Source organism: Acomys russatus, chromosome 3, assembly GCF_903995435.1.
Source record: "Acomys russatus chromosome 3, mAcoRus1.1, whole genome shotgun sequence".
NCBI lineage: Eukaryota > Metazoa > Chordata > Mammalia > Rodentia > Muridae > Acomys > Acomys russatus.
The window spans coordinates 85,588,776-85,604,656 of NC_067139.1; the positions used below are offsets into that span (position 1 = coordinate 85,588,776).

At 42.5% G+C, this 15,881-nt stretch overlaps 1 protein-coding gene across 1 annotated transcript in view; it reads right to left on the reverse strand.

Moving 5' to 3' along the window:
- Cenpj (centromere protein J) overlaps positions 1 to 15,881 on the reverse strand; it is a 58,588-nt gene that overhangs the window by 16,014 nt on the left and 26,693 nt on the right. Inside the window, exon 9 of the mRNA XM_051143181.1 lies at positions 14,550 to 14,715. Within this exon, the coding sequence (XP_050999138.1) occupies positions 14,550 to 14,715 (166 nt within the window). The remainder of the gene's footprint in view (positions 1 to 14,549; positions 14,716 to 15,881) is intronic.

Below are 15,881 nucleotides of genomic sequence, written 5' to 3' on the forward strand. Positions count from 1 at the left end.
CATTTTTCTACATGTAGACATCCAGTTAGACCAGCACCATTTGTTGAAGATGCTATCCTTTTTCCATTGAATAGATTTGGCTTCTTTGTCAAAAATCAAGTGAGCAAATGTGTGTGGATTCATCTCCGGGTCTTCGATTCGATTCCATTGATCCACCAGTCTATTGCTTTGCCAGTACCATGCTGTTTTAATTACTGTTGCTCTGTAGTACAGCTTGAGATCAGGTATGGAGATTCCTCCAGAGGATCTTTTGTTGTATAGGATTGTTTTTGCTATTCTGGGTTTTTTATTTCTCCATATGAATTTGAGAATTGATCTTTCAATATCTTCAAAATATTTTGTAGGTATTTTGATAGGAATTGCATTGAATCTGTAAATTGCTTTTGGTAGGATGGCCATTTTTACTATGTTGATTCTCCCGATCCACGAACAAGGTAAATCCCTCCACCTTCTCATGTCATCTTCAATCTCTTTCTTCAGAGGTTTGAAGTTTTTTTCGAATAAGTCCTTCACTTGCTTGGTTAGAGTTACTCCTAGATATTTTATATTGTTTGTGGCTATCGTGAAGGGAGTAGTTTTTCTAATTTCTTCCTCTGCCTGTTTGTCATTTGTATACAGGAAAGCTACTGACTTTTTTGAGTTTATTTTGTATCCTGCCAATTTGCTGAAGGTATTTATCAGCTGTAGGAGTTCTCTGGTGGAATTTTGAAGGTCACTTATATACACTATCATATCATCTGCAAATAAAGATAATTTGACTTCTTCCTTTACCATTTGGATCCTCTTGATCTCCTTTTGCTGTCTTATTGCTCTGGCTAGAACTTCAAGAACTATATTGAAGAGATATGGGGACAGGGGGCAGCCTTGTCTGGTTCCCGATTTTAGAGGAATTTCCTTGAGTATCTCTCCATTTAATTTAATGTTGGCTGTTGGTTTGCTGTATATGGCCTTTATTATGTTTAGATAAGTGCCTTGTATTCCCGATCTCTCCAGAACTTTAAACATAAATGGGTGTTGGATTTTGTCAAATGCTTTTTCTGAATCTAAAGAGATGATCATGTGGTTTTTCTCTTTCAGTTTGTTTATATGGTGGATTACATTGATGGACTTCCGTATGTTAAACCCTGCATCCCTGCATGCCTGGAATGAAGCCTACCTGGTCATGGTGAATGATGTCTTTGATATGCTGTTGTATTCGCTTTGCAAGAATTTTGTTGAGTATTTTTGCATCAATGTTCATAAGAGAAATTGGTCTGAAATTCTCTTTTTTTGTTGGATCTTTGTGAGGTTTAGGTATCAATGTGACTGTGGCCTCACAGAAGGAATTTGGTAATATTCCGTCCATTTCTATCTTTTGGAATAGCTTGAATAGTATCGGTATTAGCTCCTCTTTGAAGGTCTGGTAGAATTCTGCACTGAAACCCTCTGGCTCTGGGCTTTTTTTGGTTGGGAGACTATCAATGGTTGCTTCTATTTCTATGGGTGAAATAGGGCTATTTAATTTGTTTATCTGGACTTGGTTCAATTTCGGCAAATGAAATCGGTCGAGAAATTTGTCCATTTCCGTTAAATTTTTGAATTTTGTGGCATAAATGCCTTTAAAGTAGGTTCTTACGATTCTTTGTATTTCTTCGGTGTCTGTTGTTATGTCTCCCTTTTCATTTCTGATTTTGTTAATTTGGATAGTGTTTCTCTGTCTTTTAGTTAGATTGGCTAACGGTTTGTCTATCTTGTTAATTTTCTCAAAGAACCAGCTCTTGGTTTTGTTGATTCTTTGGATTGTTCTCTTTGTTTCTAATTTATTAATTTCAGCCCTGAGTTTGATTATTTCTAGGCGTCTACTCCTCTTGGGTGTTTCTGCTTCTTTTTTTTCTAGAGCTTCCAGATGTGTTGTTAGGTTGTTTATGTGGGATGATTCCTTTTTCGTTTTGAAGGCGCTTAGTGCTATGAATTTTCCTCTTAGCACTGCTTTCAATGTGTCCCACAAATTTGGGTATGTTCTTCCTTCATTTTCATTGAATTTCAGGAAGTCTTTTATTTCTTCCCTTATTTCTTCCGTGACCCATGTGTCATTAAGTAGAAAGTTGTTTAGTTTCCACGTGTTAGTATGCTTTTTGTTATTTCTGTTGTTGTTGAAGTCCAGCCTTAGACCATGGTGATCTGATAAGATACAAGGTATTATTTCAATCTTCTTGTATCTATTGAGGTTTGCTTCATGACCAACTATGTGATCAATTTTAGAGAACGTTCCATGGGGTGCTGAGAAAAAGGTATAATCCTTTGCATTTGGGTGGAAAGTTCTGTAGATATCTGTTAGATCCATTTGATTCATGACATTGGTTAATGAGGTTATTTCCTGGCTTATTTTTTGATTCAAAGACCTATCCTTGAGTGAAAGAGGGGTGTTGAAGTCTCCCACTATTAATGTGTGGGTATCAATGAGTGGGGCAAGCTTTGTTAATAACTCTTTTACAAATGTGGGAGCCCTTGTATTCGGAGCATAGATGTTCAAAATTGTGATGTCTTCTTGGTTGACTTTACCTTTGACCAGTACGAAGTGACCATCCTCATCTCGTTTGATTAATTTTGGTTGAAAGTCTATTTTATTAGATATTAGAATGGCTACCCCAGCTTGCTTCTTGTGACCATTTGCTCGGAATATTTTTCCCCAACCTTTTACTCTGAGGCAATGTCTGTCCTTGTGGTTGAGGTGTGTTTCTTGAATGCAGAAGAATGTTGGGTCATGTTTATGCATCCATTCCGTTAGTCTGTGTCTTTTTATTGGAGAGTTGAGACCATTGACGTTGAGAGATATTAATGACCAGTGATTGGTAAGTCCCTTCATTTTTGGTATTTGTAACAGTTGAGATTTTGTGAGGTTGTGATTTTGCAATGGTATATTTACCTATTTCCTATGTAGTTTTGGTTGTAGTTTGACCAGGTGGGGTGGAGTTTTCCTTCTAATAGCTTCTGTTAAGCTGGATTTGTGGCTAGGTACTGTTTGAACTTGTTTTTGTCATGAAATAACTTGTCTTCTCCGTCAATGGTTATTGATAATTTTGCTGGATATAGTAGTCTTACCTGGTATCTGTGTTCTCTTAGGGTTTGCAGCACCTCTGTCCAGGCCCTTCTGGCTTTCATAGTCTCTGCTGAGAAGTCAGGTGTAATTCTGATAGGTTTGCCTTCGTATGTTACTCGGCCTTTTTCTCTTGCCGCTTTCAATATTTTTTCCTTGTTCTGTATATTTTGTGTTATTATTATGTGGCGGGAAGATTTTCTTTTCAGGTCTATTCTATTTGGTGTTCTATAGGCCTCTTGTATGCTCGTATGCATCTCTTTCTTAAAATTGGGAAAAATTTCCTCCACTATTTGATTAAAGATGTGTTTTGGGCTGTGGGGTCGGCTGTCCAGTTTCTCCTGTATCCCTATTATTCGCAAGTTTCGTCTTTTCATGTGGTCTTTTAGTTCTTGAATGGTCTATGTTAGGAACTTTTCAGATTTAGCATTTCCCTGAATGGTTGTTTCCAGTTCTGCGATTGTATCTTCAAGTCCTGATATTCGTTCTTCCATTTCTTACAATCTGTTAGATAAGGCCACCTCTGAGATGCTTGCTTTCCTCTTTGCAGACTCTTGATCACGTTTTTCTTCTCTGTGTTCCTGCATCATAGCTTCCATTTTTATCTTCATGTCTTGGACTGTTTTAATGATTTCCTTCATCTGGTTATTTATATTTTTCTGAAATTCTTCAAGTGCCTCTTTATATGACTCTTTTAACTCTTCAGCCCTCTTGTTTGCCTCCTCCTGCATTTGTTTACAGATTTTATTTGTTTCTTCCATTATCATCTTCTTTACTAAGGACTTGAGGTCATTTTCTTGCCTATCCATTGCTGTTAGGTTCTCTAGGTTGTTTTCATTGGGAATGTTGGGATCCGGAGATGCCAAACTGTTTTGGTTTTTGATAGGATTCTTACGCTGTCCTCTTGTCATTTTGATGGCTCTGGGGTTGGAAGGTATTTTGTAGTGATCTTCGCTGGTTGAGAGTGGTTAATTGATGACTGATTATAGGTCAGGTGCTCTTGCCTGTGAGGATCAGGGCGTATTTTTGTGGAACAGGCAGGTGATCCGGTTTCACTCCTGGTGATTTTCGTCTGCCCCCTGGGCTCCAGGCTGAGCCAGCCAAAGTAGATATCTGTTTGGACTTTGCTGCTGTAATTCAGATCAGCAGTTTTGGGACCTAGAATAAGGTCCGCACACAAACGTTCTGGCTGAGTAGGTTGATCCCAGCTGCCTGTCCTTCCTGTGGATTTGTAGTCAAGACCCCAGGTAGATCAGATCTTCTGGGAATGTAGCTGTCTTTTAGCTCTGCCTCTATACCCTGTAGCAGTGCCCAACCTCTTCCAGTACTATATGCCTGGAGGAACCAAGGTCGCTCTTGGTCAGCAATTAGGCACTGCAAGCAAGACCCTCTTTTCGTCTCCCAATAAAGTGAGAGTTCCTGCCTTGCTTGGGCCAGCATCTCCACTGGACTCTCTCATTCAGGGAGCAGGGAGTGCAGTGCCAGGGCCTTGCGGCTGGGCAGTTAGTAAGACTGGCTCTGCAGAGCTCTGGCGGCCGCTCGCGGAGCCAAATCTTTCCGCCGGGGTATGTGGGTCCTCTCACACTCTGGCTCAGCAATTAGACACTGCAAACACGACCCATCCACGTCTCGTCTCCCGATAATGTGAGATTGCCTGCCTTGCTCAGGCCAGGATCTCCCACTGGGCTCACTCGTTGGGAAGCAGGGAGCGCAGGGCCAGCTCAGCTGGTCTCTCTCATTCGGCGAGCAGGGAGCGCAGGGCCAGGGCCTTGTGGCTGGGCAGTTAGTAAGACTGGCTCTGCAGAGCTCTGGTGTCCGCTTGCAGAACCAAATCTTTCCGCTGGGGTATGTGTGTCCCCTCACACTCTGGGTCAGCAATTAGACACTGCAAACACAACCCATCCACGTCTCGTCTCCCGATAATGTGAGAGTGCCTGCCTTGCTCGGGCCAGGATCTCCAGCTGGGCTCTCTCGTTCAGGGAGCGGGGAGCAGAGCGTAGGACCAGTGCCTTGCGGCTGGGTAGGGACAAAAGGGTTGCAGAGCTCTGGCGGAAGCCTGCAGATCCAGGTCTTCCCGCAAGGCTAATAAGTTCAGCTATAGCTCTAGGCAAGACCCACGTCTCCCGATGGGTCTGTGGAAGCAGTTCAAGCTGATTTCTCACTGCCGCTGTTTGCAGGCTCAGTCCGCTGTGATTGGTGTTAAGTTTGGCCCCGGATGGCCAGCGAGCTGTAGTCCCACTATAACTGTCTCTGTTGGGTCCCGCCGCCTGTATTTTCAGTCGGCCTAGGCGGGTGACCTCTGCAGTTTGGAGTGGTGTGAAAGGAGGGATCCTAGGGCAGATTCACCCTCTTCGCTGAGACTCCTCTGGCTGGGGACTCTGGAAAAACCCCTCCCCAAACAGCGAGTCTGTGCTTTATATACAGGCTGCAGTTTGCATGTGGATTCCGTCTCAGAGTTTGAGGAGTGTGTTTAGCACCTCCGGGATGTTGCTTGACCCAGGGGGGTAGGCCCCCTGTTTGGTCTGCGGCCTTTGGGGCCCCACTCACCTACAGTTCTCAAAGTCCAGCAATCTGTTGCTCCTCTTATGTCTCTGGTCTCCATGGAGTAGATCAGATACGTGGCTTAATGGTCGGTGCCATCTTGGAATCCTGTTCAGTGATTTTGAATGCTTGCTATTCTTCCAGAGAACCAAACTTCAGTACCCAGAATCAACACTGGGCAGCTTACAAGTACCTACCCATATATCAAATTCTTAGGACTGAGTCTACCCAGTGAGGTGAAAGCCTCCATAGTGAAAACTAAAACACTAAAACAAACAAACAAAAGAATAAAATACTGAGGAATAAGATGATTTCCTACACGCATGCATCACCAGAATATATTGTAAACTGTCTGGACTATCAAAAGCTACGTTCAAATTCAGTGCAGTCCCCAACAACACTATTCACAGATAGAAAAAAAAACTTTAAAATGCATATGAAAGTACAAAGACACTCCCCCCACCTTCCCACCCCCTGCCAAAAAAAATCCTAGACCCAAGAGCCATGCTGGAGGTGCCATAGTACCTGATTTCATATACCCACCATGTGATCAGGAACTGGTACAAAACAGACACAGAACCAGGCGTGGTGGTGCATGCCTGTCATCCCAGCTCTCAAGACGCAGAGGAAGGCAGATCTCTGTGAGTTTGAGGCTAGCCTGGTCTACAAAGCAAGTCCAGGACAGCCAAGGCTACCTGGAGAAACCCTGTTTCGAAAAAAAAATAAAGAAAACCAGACACCAACTAGAACAGTTAATTCTATACAACTATAACCACCTACACTTGAAAAGCATCAAAAACATACTTTGGGAGCAATTAAGATGACCAAAGTTCCACATGGTGGAAAGAAGTCCTGCAAGTTGTCCGATGGACTCCACATGCTTTCTGGCATGCACGCATGTGCATGCGCGCGCGCATACACACACACACACACACACACACACACACACACACACACACACACACACACACACTAATGTAATAAAAAAAATTTTAATGAGGAAAAACAGTAGAGAAAGGTAAATTGAAGTGGTCAAAGCAAGTGTGAGATAAAGATTTTGTTCATCTTTTTATACATTTATAATGGAAATATATATTACCTTACCTTTTTCAAAGGAAAGAAATGTTTATAGAGTGCATGAAAAAGAAGCTGGGTGGCCAACAACTAAAAAGCACGTCTACACTCTATATCTCCTTTTAGGAGAGGATTTTTAGTAGCGTATCAAGACCTAGTCTGCTACATATAATAAACTCATGAAACAGTACTTTCCCCTACTTAAGCTAATAGAACAAATACCTAGAGGACTAAGTACAGTGGTGTGCACTGTGATCCCAACGGCTCAGGATGTGGCAGTCGGGCTCTCAAAGCTATGTGGGCTATGTGGTGAAACCCTGTCTTAAAAATGAATATAGTTCAAAGCCAGCCTGGTCTACAAAGTGAATCCAGGACAGCCAAGGCTACCCAGAGAAACCCTGTCTCGAAAAACAAAAACAAAAACAAAACAAAAAAAGAGTAGGGGGATCCAAGATGGCGGCGTCTACCACACACGGTGTCTGATCAGCAGGATGGAACCTAGGGACCGGGCTGGGAGCTACAGATCACAAGACCTGGAGAGCCCTAGGTGAGAGGGGTCCACACAGTGCAGAGCACAGGTGGGTCTGGCCTCAGGCCATCCAACTAGTCCACAGAGGGCGGGTGCCCAGTCCCCAGAGACTGGCTGCATACCCACCTGTGAGCTGCAGCTGAACCCTGTATCTCAGACTCTGTATCTGGGACTGAACTGTGGGCTGGAAAGGGCCAGCATCTGGATCTGCTGGCCCAGGGGAGAACCCAGGAGAACAGGTGGATCTGACCTCAGACCACCCTGCTAGTCCACAGAAAGCCTGGCGGTTCTGTGGCTACAGGTAGGGTCTCCAAAGCCCAGCACAGCCTATCAGCCCGTACCTGTGCACTATCTCTGACTGAACTGTGGGTTACAGAGCACCAACGTCAGTGTCGGCTAGCTGGGGCGGGGAGGCGGGTAAGAGCCTAGACTGTGGATCTGGGATAGATCTGACTTCAGGTCACCCTGCCAGTCCACAGAGGGACCAGGTGGCTGTGGACTCCTTCTCAGGCTACTGCGTGGTATCCACACTCTCCTCTCCGGCAGACTGAGCTGAGGCACCACGACCTGAGCAGCAATGGGCAGAAGCCTAGTCAACCACCACAATCCAGCCGGAGGTATCCGCACACTCTGGTAGACTGAACTGAAGCACCACGGCCTGAGCCACTACCACAAGCAAGGGGGCGGTATCCACACTCCCTGGCAGACTGAACCGAGGACCCAGGGCCCAGCGGCTGAGGTTAGGGTCTCCAAAGCCCAGCCAAAGGCAGATAGTATCTACACTATCTCGGACTGAACCCTGTGCTGCAAAACACCAGCACCAGCCTCTGCTGGCCCAGTGGGGAGCCCAGGGTGTGGAGCAAAGTCCCCCAGAGCTGAAACCAGGTCACTTGCCTGATCCACACAGATGAGGAGTCTCACCAACAAACTGCTCTCAACGACCAGTGAAGGACACCAGAAACTACCTCCCAACATCAGAAACAACAAGATGACCAAAGGCCAGGGTAAAAACACAAACAACAAAAGCCAAAACATTATGGCGTCTCTAGAACCCAGTTATCCCAAAGAGTCAACCCTGGGAACTCAAACACAACTGAAGCACAGGAAAGTGACCTCAAATCCTTCATGATGAAGATGATAATGGAGGAAATAAAATCTGAAAAACAAATAAAAGAAGATGCAACTAAACAGCTTGAGGACCTTAGAGAGGCCATGACAGAAGCCTATTGAGAGGAAATGAAGAAATCACTGGAAGAAATTCAAGAAAATGCAATCAGATGACGGAAATCAATAAAACTGTCCAAGATTTGAAGTTAAAAATGGAAACAATGATAAAAGCACAGACAGCAAAAGTCAGGAACGAGAGAACCTGGAGAAGAAAACAGGAACTGCAAAGGTAAGCGTCGCTAACAGAATCCAAGAGATGGAGGAAGGAACCTGGAGTACAGGAGACACAACAGAAGAATTTGATGCAACCATCAAAGAAAATGTCGAATCTGAAAAATTCCGGACACAAAACATCCAAGAAATCAAGGACCGCGTAAAAAGATGAAACTAAGGATAATAGGAATTAAGGAAAGAGAATACCCCCTGCTCCAAGGCCCAGAAAATATTTTCAACAAAATCATAGAGGAAAATGTCCATAATTTAAAGAAAAAATGCATATAAACATACAAGAGGCCTACAGAACACCAAACACAAAATGTACAGAACAAAGAAAAATATTAAAAGCGGCAAGGGAAAATGGCCAAGTAACATATAATGGCAAACCTATCAGACTTACAGCTGACTTCTCAGCAGAGACCATAAAAGCCAGAAAGGCCTGGGCAGAGACCCTGCAAACCCTAAGAGACCACAGATGCCAGGCCAGACTACTATACCCAGTGAAAATTTCAATAACCATAGATGGAGAAAACAAAATACTCCATGGCAAGAACAAATTCAAACCGTACCTATCCACAAATCCAGCCCTGCAGAAGTTACTAGAAGAAAAACTCCAACCCAAAGCAACAAATTGCAACCAGGATAACACAGGGAATAGATAACTTCACTGTAGCAAAACATAACCAGACAAACACACAAACATTCTACTGCAACCAATATCAAATCAAGGGACTTAACGGTCACTGGTCATTAACATCGCTCAACATCAATGGTCTCAATTCTCCAATAAAAAGACACAGACTAACTAAATGGATGCATAAACAAGACCAAACATTCTTCTGCATTCAAGAAACACATCTCAGTCACAATGATAAACATTACCTTGGAGTAAAAGGCTGGAAAAAGGTATTCCAAGCAAATGGACACAAGAAGCAAGGTGGTGTAGCCATTCTAATATCTAATAAAATACTTTCAACCAAAATTAAAACAGATGAGAAAGGACACTTCATACTCATCAAAGGAAAATTCAACCAAGATGACATCACAATTCTGAACATCTATGCCCCCAACACAAGGGGACTCACATTTGTAAAAGAAACATTAATAAAGCTTAAGCCACACATCGATCCCTACACATTAATAGTAAGAGACTTCAACACCCCAATTTCACCAAACGATAGGTCAATGAAACAAAAGCTAAACCGAGAAATAGTGACACTGATGTCATGAATCAAATGGATCTAACAGATTTCTACAGAACTTTTTACCCAAATAAAAAAGATTATACCTTCTCAGCACCTCATGGAACATTCTCCAAAATTGAACATACAGTAGGTCACAAAACAAATGGAAACTAAACAACTCTCTACTCAGTGACAACTGAGCCAGAGAAGAAATAAAGAAATTAGGGGCTTGCTAAAATTCAATGAAAATGAAGGTACAATATACCCAAATTTAGGGGACACATTGAAAGTAGTGCTAAGAGGAAAGTTCATAGCATTAAGTGCCTTTATAAAGATTGGAAACATCTCATATAGGCAACTAAATGACACATATGGAAGTCCTAGGAAAAAAAGAAGCAGAAGCACCCAAGAGGAGTAGATGGCTAGAAATAATCAAACTGAGGGCTGAAATCAATAAATTAGAAACAAAGAGAGCAATTCAAAGAATCCACAAAACCAAGAGTTGGTTCTTTGAAAAAAATCAACAAGATAGACAAACCATTAGCCAAACTAACTAAAAGGTGGAGAGATACTATCCAAATCAACAAAATCAGAAATGAAAACGGAGACATAACAACAGACACCGAAGAAATACAAAGAATCATTAGGTCCTACTTCAAAAGTCTATATGCCACAAAATTTGAAAATCTAAAGGAAATGGACAATTTTCTTGATCGGTTCCACTTGCCAAAACTGAATCAAGATCAGATAAGCAAATTAAATAGTCCTATTTCTCCTACAGAAATAGAGGCAGTCATCAAAAGTCTCCCAACCAAACACAAGCTCAGGGCCAGATGGTTTCAGCGAAGAATTCTACCAGACCTTCAAAGAAGAGCTAATACCGATACTCTTCAGACTATTCCACAAAATAGAAATAGATGGAACATCACCAACCTCATTTTATGAGGCCACAGTCACCTTGATACCTAAACCTCACAAAGACCCAACAAAGAAAGAGAATTTCAGACAAATTTCTTTTATGAACATTGATGCAAAAATACTCAATAAAATGCTCGCAAACCAAATCCAAGAACACATCAACGATATCATTCACCATTACCAAGCAGGCTTCATCCCAGGCATGCAGGGTTGGTTCAATATGCAAAAATATATCAATGTAATCCAGCATATAAACAAACTCCTTAGATGCCAAAAACGCATTTGACAAAATCCAGCACCCATACATGTTTAAAGTCTTGGAGAGATCAGGGATTCAAGGCACATACCTAAACAATAAAGGCTAAATACAGGAAGCCAATAGCCAACATCAAATTAAATGGAGAGAAACTCAAGAAAATTTCACTAAAATCAGGGACTAGACAAGAATGTCCACTCTCTCCATATCTCTTCAATATAGTTCTTGAAGTTCTAGCTAGAGCAATAAGACAACAAAAGGAGATCAAGGGGATCCACATCAGAAAGGAAGCCAAATTACCCCTATTCACAGATGATATGATAGTGTACATTAGTGACCCCCAAAATTCCACCAGAGAACTCCTACAGCTGATAAACACCTTCAGCAAAGTGGCTGGATTAAAAAAAAAAAAATCAACTCAAAAAAGCCAGTAGCCTTCCTATATACAAATGACAAGGGTGCTGAGAAAGAAATTAGGGAAACTACATCCTTTACAATAGCCACAAGTAAAATAAAGTATCTAGGTGTAACTCTAACCAAGCAAGTGAAAGACATATGAAAAAAAAACTTGAAGTCTCTGAAGAAGGAAATTGAAGATGGTATCGGAAGATGGAAAGATCTCCCTTGTTCGTGGGTTAGAACAACTAACATAGTAAAATTGCCCATCTTACCAAAAGCATTTTACAGATTCAATGCAATCCCAATCAAAATACATACACAATGTTTTAAAGACCTTGAAAGATCAATTCTCAGCTTCATATGAAAAAACAAAAAACCCAGAATAGCTAAAATAATCCTGTGCAATAACAGATCCTCCAAAGGAATCTCCATACCTAATCTCAAGCAGTAGAGCAACAGTAATTAAAACAGCATGGTACTGGCATAGCAATAGGCTGGTTAATCAATGGAATCAAATCAAAGACCCAGAAATAAATCCACACACCTCTGGACAATTAATTTTTGACAAAGAAGCCAAATCTATTCAATGGAATAAGGATAGCATCTTCAAAAAATGGTGCTGGTCTAACTGGATGTCTACATGTATAAAAATGCAAGTAGATCCATATTTATCACCATGCATAAAACTCAAGTCCAAGTGGATTAAAGACCTCAACATAAAACCATACACACTAAATCTGTTAGAAGAAAAAGTTGGGGAAAGCCTTGAACTCATTGGCACAGGAGACAACTTCCTGAACAGAACACCAATAGCCCAGCCTCTACAGTCAACAATGAATAAATGAAACCTCATGATGGCTGAGAAGCTTCTGTAAGGCAGAAGACACTGTCAACAGAACCAAGTCACAGGCTACAAATGGGGAAAAGATCTTCACCAACCCTACATCTGACAAAGGGCTAATATCTAAAATATATAAAGAACTCAAGAAATTAAACACCACCAAACCCAATAACCCAATTAAGAAGTGGGGTTCAGAGCCAAACAGAGAATTCCCAACAGAGGAATATCAAACGGCTGAGAAACAAAGAAATGTTCAACGTCTTTAGTCATCAGAGAAATGTAAATCAAAATGACTCTGAGATTCCATCTTACACCCATCAGAATGGCTCAGATCAAAACTCAAGTGACAGCACATGCTGGCGAGGCTGTGGAGAAACGGGAACACTCATTCATTACTGATGGGAGTGCAAACTTGTACAACCACTTTGGAACTCAATCTGGTACTTTCTCAGAATATTGGGAATAGGGCTACCTAAAGACCCAGCTTAGAATATACCCGAAAGATACACAATCACACAACAAGGACATTTGCTCAACTATGTTCATAGCAACCTTATTTGTAATAACCAGAAACTGGAAACAACCTAGATGTCCCTCAGTAGAAGAATGGATAAAGAAACTGTGGTACGTTTACACTATGGAATATTACTCAGCTATTAAAAACAAGGAAATCTTGAAATTTGCAGGGAAATGGATGGAACTAGAAATGATCATCCTGAGTTAACCCAGACCCAGAAAGATACACATGGCATATAATCACTTATAATTGGATACTAGCCAACACAGATATCCTCTGAGTGACTTCACTCAGTGGGGCATTGGGACAGATGCTGGGACTTCATATTGAGACTCCAGGTGAGAGAGGTATGGGAAAATGGGGAGATAGAAGGACCCAGAGGGTTCTGGAACCCTACAAGAAGACCATCAAGGCTGGCCAATCTGGACCCTGGGGGGCCTGCACAATCTACTGTACCAACCAAGGACAATGCATGCAGTAAACCTAGAACCCCTATTGAGATCTAGCCAATGGTTAGTACATTCTCCACAGTTGTGTGGAGAGTTGGGGCTGACCCTGATATGAATTCTGGTGCCTCCTTTTTGACCACTTCCCCTTGGTGGGGAGGCCTGGTGGCATTTAGAGGAAGGGTAAGCAGGCTACCAGGATGAGACCTGATAGGCTGTGATCATATGGTGGGGGAGGAGGTCCCCTTCTGTCACAGGACTAGGGGAGGGGAGTAGGGTAAAGGAGGGAGGGAGGGGGAATGGGAAGATACAAGTGAGGGGATAACAATCGGGATGCAATCTGAATAAATTACTTAAATAAAAAAAATTAATAAATAAAACCATAAGCAATATGTGGCATGTGCTAACCAACGCTGAGATGTGCGGATAATGACATCACCCTAAGGTGCTTTGCAACATGGGAAAGAAGAACACAAAGGTGGAAGCCACAGTGCTCGTCTGAAAAGAATGGAAAACAGAAGGTGAGCTCACACTTTATGCAGGAAGTAGCAGACAGTGTGTCAAACTGTGCTGTTGATAAGCTGAGGCTTTTAACGTAAAGTCTAATATATCTACTCTTGTTTTTGTACTTACCCAAATGAGTTTCCTTAGAAAGCTTTGCATGTGTCTATGTAGAGATACAGTCATCTGGTTTCCCCCAGGTTTACAGTGCTAATAAATAGTGTTCATGGAGGTGGACAGACAGCTCAGCTGTTAGGAGCACTGGCTGCTCTTCCAGAAGATCTGGTTTAGATTCCCAGCACCCACGGTTGGCTCACAACCATCCATAACTCTAGTCCCAGGAGATGACACCTTTTTCTGATCTCCAGGGGCACTTCACATATGTAATGCACACATATATATACGTGCAGGCTGCTCTATACATGTAAAAAATACAGTAATTTTTTAAATGCATTCATTCTTTTTAACTTCTACTTTCCTCTGATTGTGCCTGTGTCCACCTCTAAGATTAACAGAATCATATTTGCCCTATCATTTTATAAATTTTGGAACTAAACCTCTACTTAGTATACGTTCAAAACGACAGCAGCACACTGGGCTGGTGCGCATCCGAGTCCTTGCTCCTCGGTTCCCCAGGGTCCCCGCAGCTCCGTCATGAGTAACAGACTGGAAACTATCTCTCAGATGGTAAAGAGGTTGTGTAACAGACACCCGTTTCTCTCCCCACCCTCCCCCTTCTTGAGACAGTTTCACCTTGCAGCCTTTTCTACCTCAGCCTTCCAGGGGCTGGAATCACACTTTCTTCCTGACATATCAAGCACCTCTCATGGGGTTCTCCCGAGATCACCATCTTTATTCACCCTGGGCAGGGCAGAGCCAGGTACCTGTGTTTCCTCCCGCTCCCTCTTATCTGGGAACGCTCTTGCAGCCGCTGTGTACTTCTCAAAGACCTTGCGCTCCTTTTGTAGTTTCCTCATCTCCTCCTTTTTATACTCTTCTATTCGAGCCAGTTCTCGTGCTTTCTGTTGCTCAAAGTCAGCAATGTCCTTCCTACAACACACAGGCCACAGTGTCATGGGGCAGTCTCAGCATACGATCCATTGTGTGCCCACATGGCACACAGCTTTGTCCTAGCACTGGGTGGCTGAGGACAGATACAGGATGCCCTGAGTACAGGAAGACTCAACAGCAGCCTGAGCAATGCAGTGAGAACCTCTGTTGCAAAACTAAACAAAAAAGTTGAGTTATAATCCCCAGTGCTCAAAATAATTACTTAATTAAAATGAAATCAATGTCATCAAAATGGAAGCCAGAGCCAGCCTGAAAATTACTGATCCAAGTGCATCTACCTACAATCCACTGGCCTCAGAGGTTAGCCAGTTCACTCTCCTTAACCCTCATTAACAAGCATCTACTAGGTGCCCACTGCGAATCTTGGTGGTGGAACACCACAGCATCTACCTTGCAATGGGAAAAACAGACACTAATAGGGCCAGCAAGATGGCTCAGAGTCTTTCAAGGAGAGGAGCAGTTGGTGAACTGTCTAAAGAGAACAGGAGACAAAAATATGGCCGCACAGGAGAGGATCCAAGATGGCGGCGAGCAGTGTGGACCGTGTTTGGAGGCTCCATTGAACAATTCAGGGAATTGCACAGATTTCTGAACTTCATATGGAAAAACAAAAAACCCAGAATAGCTAAAACAATCTTGTACAATAAAAGGTGCTCCGGAGGAATCTCCATACCTGATCTCAAACTGTACTATAAAGCAATAGTAATTACAACAGCATGGTACTGGCACAGCAACAGGCTGGTTGATCAGTGGAATCGAATCGAAGACCCAGATATGAATCCACACACTTATGGTCACTTGATTTATGACAAAGAAGCCAAATCCATTCAATGGAAAAAGGATAGCATCTTCAACAAATGGTGCTGGTCTAACTGGAGGTCTATGTGTAAAAACATGCAACTGGACTCATATTTGTCACCTTGCACAAAACTCAAATCCAAGTGGATTAAAGACCTCAACATAAAACCAGAGACACTAAGTCACTTAGAAGAAAAAGTGGGGAAGAGCCTGGAACACATAGACACAGGAGACAACTTCCTGAACAGAACTCCAACGGCCCAGGCCTTAATGTCAACCATTAATAAATGGGACCTCATGAGGCTGAGAAGCTTCTGTAAGGCAGGAGACACTGTCAAGAGAACAAA